Source organism: Sinocyclocheilus anshuiensis, unplaced genomic scaffold, assembly GCF_001515605.1.
Source record: "Sinocyclocheilus anshuiensis isolate Anshui unplaced genomic scaffold, SAMN03320099.WGS_v1.1 scaffold1890, whole genome shotgun sequence".
Lineage (NCBI taxonomy): Eukaryota > Metazoa > Chordata > Actinopteri > Cypriniformes > Cyprinidae > Sinocyclocheilus > Sinocyclocheilus anshuiensis.
The window spans coordinates 134,228-140,433 of record NW_015547738.1 but is presented as its reverse complement, the minus strand read 5'-3'; the positions used below and the strand labels follow the sequence as shown (position 1 = coordinate 140,433).

Here is a 6,206-nt window from a genome sequence, read left to right as displayed (position 1 = left end):
CTTTGGAGGGGCTACATGAGGCAGACGAGACCTCCTGCAAGAGAGGGCTGAGGGCACGTTTGGTCTTTAGGTAGGGTTTAACATTCGCCACGAGGATGGTGTGGTCCCGACGCTCCTTCCCAAATGTGCAGAAAGTTTTTTTGCCATTGGGGTTGCAAACCGTCTCGTAAGTTTCGGTCTCCACTGCAACCGCCTCCATGCCTGCCGGTACGAAGAGGTTGGTGCGGTAGTCCGAGCCCTCGGCTTGGGGAGTTCCTGCTCCTCCGGCCCCTGTGGTAAACTGGGGCATCCAACAACGGTCAGAGTGACCCAGCACTCGACACTCCTCCGTGCAGTTGACACAATCCTCCTCTGGAGAGAGAAAGAGAGAAAAAAAATATAAATTTGGCAGGAAATTAAATGAATGAATAACCATATGAAAATTCTGACTAATTTTAAATAATAAAGTTAAGTAAAAAGTAATTTAATCTCAAATAAACTTAAAGATTATTAGTCACAAATGAATACATCTGTCATCAGTGCAAAAACAGCTTGTCATAACATAACACTTCAGTCAGTGTTTCCTGCACCATTTTTAAGCAAAGCTGAATCGCTAGAACCATGTCAAAAGAAATTACATTTTACCGCAGTTGTGAATGTAAGTTTGCAGTTAATTTAATTTTGTGAGATAAAATGACAGTGTACCGCACAATGAACATTCATACAGAACAACCGGTGTAATCTGATTCATGAACAAATGACTCATATGAGCTGGAGCTTTTACTGAATCATTCAAAAAGACTCTTCCACCGAATTCTGCAGAAAGGTTATCATGGTTTCCACAAGGGTATTAAGCATATTAAAAATATTAATATTTCTGAAGGATCTTGTGACACTGAAGACTGGACTAATGATGCTGAAAATTCAGCTTTGCATCACATATTATTTTTTACAGAAAACAGTTATAAATTCAAATCACATTACACAAATCACATAAATAAATCACATTACTTTTTTTGTTTTGTTTTTATTAAATAAATGCAGCCTTGGTGAGCATACGGGACCTCTTTTAAAAGATCTTAACAACCCAAAACTTCTGAATAGTGATAAATATATACACACACCACAACCAAGCTAAACAAAGTCAATAATTATTCAAAAGACGACTTCAGACTTTCAAAGAGAAGAATGGGAACTATCTGCTTAAATATAGTTTTCCATGAATGTTTTTCCCTGTTCTCCCCCCATCATGCTCATGCATTCTACAGTACATCCTCCGTCTCTCCTCACCTCGCCTCTCAGTAGAACAACAACAGCTCAGTTTTGGCAAAAAGTGTGGCGCTGCTATCATAAATTTATGTTACTGGGCTTTGAAGCTGTCCCAAGGCAGCCCTTCCATATCACAAAGCCAAGTGTCTAGTTCGGCACTGCATGTGTATGTATGTGTGTGTGCATCTTCCCTCCTTTCATCTCAGCTCAGAAGAAACCACATTTTGGATTATTGGGGGCTGTTCTGATGGTGTGTCAAATGGGTCCAGTATTGTGAAATGGATTAAAATAATGTATTTTAAAATGGGAAATGAAAGAAGGGGGGGGGGATAAGGGAACAAAAGGGAAAAATGAAAGTTAAAAAAAGTGAAAAGGAAAGCGCAGCTGTTGTCCTGTGAATATAAATGCTCAAAGAGCTCAGGTAAAGCTGAGACCCGGGTCGTGAACACATGCAGACCTCACACACGGGACCCGTGTCATTAGTTCAACGTGCTTTTGACAAGAGAACTGCAGTGATTTGAGCAGAACAAACAAAAGTCTTCCATCCATATTTAATAGTTTAATGACATCTGTCTTTTGGGAGACAAAACACATGGAAACACAAAAAACCTCATGAATTTATGAGAAGAAACGTTTTCAATAGTCTAGCAGTCATCACTCACCCATTTAAGACCTCAAAAAGTGTCTCGGAATAACAGGTGATAGCGGAAAATGACTATAGCGTAAATGCTGGAAGAATCTTCATTTGTGGTATTGATTTCCCCAACTGTAATTCCCAACCATATTAATCTATCCTTCACCTTAAACAGTGCATGAACAGATTAGAAACTTTTCTTATGAAAATGTCATTTTGTCAAATGTCAGTTTGAGAGCACTGTGATTTAGAAACTGATCCAGACAGATGTACTCATTTTCCTTGGATGGCATTTACAATGCATATTGAAATACAATCAGGATATTCAGCTTGAAGAAACAACCGTTCCTTTTCCTTTTTCAGTGAAAGTGCATCAATTCTCTGTGCTAAAGTGTTCATAGCTAAATTGATATCTGTGTTTACTTTCGCAGAAGTGTAGCCGATTGGTTTGCTTTCTTCACGTGATGTGCAAGGCACGGCGTGTATAAATGATGACCTTATTATCATCATTAATCATATTTTAAATTGCTCTTTCAGATGTTTCTCTGCTAAAGGCCAAGCCATGTCATGAAAAATGATCCTCTGCAACTCGGCTCCCGAATCCCTATTGTTCCAGATTTCGCTGTGTGTGTCTGGCCAACAAAAGCCTATCCCTGGGGTTCCCTTCAGTTTGTTTCTGGTCTGTGGGGTTTTTGCTAACCTTGAAAAAGTTTTCAAACTCCCCTACCCATTCTCAATGGTAACGGTACACTGCACCTGCCTCTCCTGAGGTCAAAATATATATTTTCAACACACGGACATCTGCAGTGCATCTGTGGACCGAGCAGAGGGAAAGCCATGCAAGAAAGTTCTGTATCGGGCCTAAGACCAAACCTAGGGGGGCACCTAGGGTTTTGTGCCATGTATGAAGCCTGTTTGCCTATTTGGAGGGTCCGCAGGCTGGTATGTCCTTATGGACACGTTCTACAAGAGTGTAAGGACAGGGGTAAGTACCATATAAGAGGGGAGAGAGAGAGCTTGACATTTAGCATGTGGTGCTCTTGTGTTGCACGAGAGAAAGACAAGGGCTAGTCTTGAGTGGCACAAACTAGCATGCGTGACAAGGTGAGGAAGAACATGCTGTCCACTTTAAATAATGCGATCTCCCACACACACAGACACAAACACACACACTGTCCTCTTCAGATCCACATAGGCTTTGAACCTGAGGTGCTTTGCTAGAATTTGCAGCTGTTTATCTTCTCTAAACATAAATTAGCATGGGTATGCATGCTAAACAGCGTCCGTGTGCATGCGGGAATATCTTTGTATTTCACACTTTCATATCACCTTTAGATGCAAGACTAGCAAAATACACATTTACACTACTGTTCAAAAGGTCAGGGTCAGTAAGATTTTTTTTCTTTTTTAGAGATTAATACTTTTAAATATGAAATGTTTCTTGAGCATATTAAAATAATTTTTGATTGTGTCATATGACACTGAAGACTGAGGTAATGGCAGCTAAAAATGCAGCTTTGCCATCACAGAAAAAAAAATAGTTTAAAATATATTAAAATAGAATAGTTATTTTAAATGTAATAATATTTCATAATATTACAGTTTTACTGTAATTTTGATGAATAAATGCAGCATAAGAGATTGAAAAAAAGAAGAAAAAAACTCTTACCAACCCCAAACCTTCAAGCGAAAAAAGAAAACAACAGAAATGCATTGCTACGCTAAGAAAGCAAATCATGTTCAGAACTGACTGCTCGTTCAATGGAAGCACAATAAAGCATAAATAATCCACACTGACACATCTCCATGCAGTCAGTGAGGAGGAACCAATCCTTCAATAGATTATTCATACCTGGGTGGAACAGGTGACCTTGAGACTTGGCAGGGTCGCCATGACTAACAATAAGACATGTGACACTGGCTGAGGCCACTAATTCGTCGCCAGATCCAAAGCAGGAGGCAAGGTGTGAATTATTGTCACCCCCAAACCCCCTCACGTACAGTCGGCACACAAGGTTACAAGCTGTTTTGGGGACACTTCATTAAAATTGTATTTTCTGACATCCCTGTGTTTTCTTGACAGTCCACACACAGATCTATATATTGAATGGCTCATCGTGAGCTATGGGTTGCTCATCGGCCGCTCTGCAGGAATGTCAAATCAACTGCCCAATTATAATCACAAGAAGCACACGCTCAACTCTGTGCACCATTTACTGGTATTCGCAGACTTCAGTTTCAGAGTGCGAGGCTTCTGCTAACACAGCACTTGTCCCACTCATCAAGCTAATGATGTGTGTACGACAAATCTCATTTTACTTTGCACACAAAGTCCCAAAGGCAGAGCAGCAACTCGAGACAACGCCATATTTATATGACAGTCCTAACAGAAGGTCACATCATAACATATTCACTACTTTGTGATTTGTTCTCTGCTGCATTTGGAAAAATACAAGTTGAGATGTCTTATATTGTGAATGTTGCCACATCTGAAAGGGTTGTAGGTACTGCATAGCTTGTTTAACAATGGACTTAAGGTCTGACTGTATGTATAATATTATCTCAACCTCTCACAACCTAATTATGTTGTAATTATAATTTTAAAACGAATGTCATGCTGTTAGCAACAGAGATTGAGGTGACTTTGTAAAATAGCAAAACATACAAATTCTTATGAGATTATGGAAAATATTGCAAAAATATAGTTTTAAAATCTACTGTTTAAGATATTTCATTTTATTACATATTTTTTGTAATATACTATAAGAATTACATTTGTATTTTAAAATATATATTACTGAAAATATATAAATGATATACATATATAACTGATATATATCATGATAATATAGTTTGTTATATATTTTAATAAAAACCCACATCTCACACACACACACACACACACACACACACACACACACACACACACACACACTATGATGATGTGTGTATAATTGCTGACTTGTTGCTTGTCTTATTTGGATCAAGTCATACATGTACAACTGATTAAACATACACAATCTTGCCATCAAAACTTTGCGACTGACCATATTAATTGGACGTAGGATCACGGAGTTAAACACTGAGTGCTGTCTCGGCAGTCTAATAAGCCAACAGCAAGAGCTGACATAATGAACATTGTCCTCATCCTCACCCTCATTTTATTTTTACCCAGAGAAACTTCCCTCTGAGCCTGGTGGGTGAGAGAAAGAGTGAAAAAGACAGGAAGGAGAATCCAGGCCACTTAAGAGTTTGAAGCCATTTAACAAACACCTCGCACTCTCAGTTAAGGAGGAAGCTTTCAAATGCCAGGGTTTCTTTCTTTCCTCACTCTATCGCTCTGAATAATTCGGGTGGCTGGGTGCTTTATTTAATTCTCCAGCTGGGATGCAGAATGAGGGAGACAGAAAGAGAGACAGATAGTATATTCTGACTCAGTGCATTAAGGCCTCCTGCTAAATCTTTTATTAGCGTCTCGTTTTTCAGTCCCGTCGTTCCGTTTCTCTGTGCTCATTCGCCAGTGACCCCTCCCGATCTCAGCACCGCACTACCAGCTTCCTGCTTTCCTTGATCCACACTGTGTCTCTCAGCCAACATCAATTTCCTCTCCTCCCTCCTTCTCTCCCTCTCTCAATCTGCTGTACACCACCAGCGGGCGCAAACAGGAGGTGATAGTCCAAGACATCAGTTATAAATCTGCCCTTATGTCATGATAAAAAAAAAAGAAAAAAAGGCATTAAGCCATAAAAGTGACAGTACATTAAAATAACAGAAAATAAAATAAATTATTTGAACTAAAAATGTATTTTAATATGAACTTTAAATTATAAATAAATAAATAAATAAAATGTCTCTTAAGTGATGTTGCAAGGAAGTTGTTCTACACGCAAGATTGTTATATGAATGAAACCTGAAATGAAAAAACAAACAAACAGATATTTACATATGGTGAAAATAATATAAGTGGAATAACTTAATTTTAATCCTTATCTATGACAACACAAATGACATATTAATAATAATAATAATAATAATAATAATAATAATATATTTTTTAATATAATAATTTATTTTGTATTTTTAAATATATATTACAAACAGATTTCTTATGATGTTGTCATACATATGTGTGTACATTTGTTGACTGTATATTGTACGATTTCTAACTGCTATGTCTTATATTTAGACAAAGTGATACATTTACAATTTATTATTAAATTAAAACATTGGGTGTACACTTCAATAACTCACTGGTACATATCTTATTTATGACAACATTTAAAAAATGTAAACGTAAAAAAAATAAAAACAACGTAAAAATTGT

The 6,206-nt window shown here is 37.7% G+C and overlaps 1 protein-coding gene across 1 annotated transcript in view; it reads right to left on the bottom strand.

The window, feature by feature from the left end:
* LOC107704458 (protocadherin-17-like) overlaps positions 1-6,206 on the bottom strand; it is a 50,008-nt gene that overhangs the window by 4,360 nt on the left and 39,442 nt on the right. Inside the window, exon 3 of the mRNA XM_016507386.1 lies at positions 32-351. Coding sequence (XP_016362872.1) covers positions 32-351 — 320 coding nt within the window. The remainder of the gene's footprint in view (positions 1-31; positions 352-6,206) is intronic.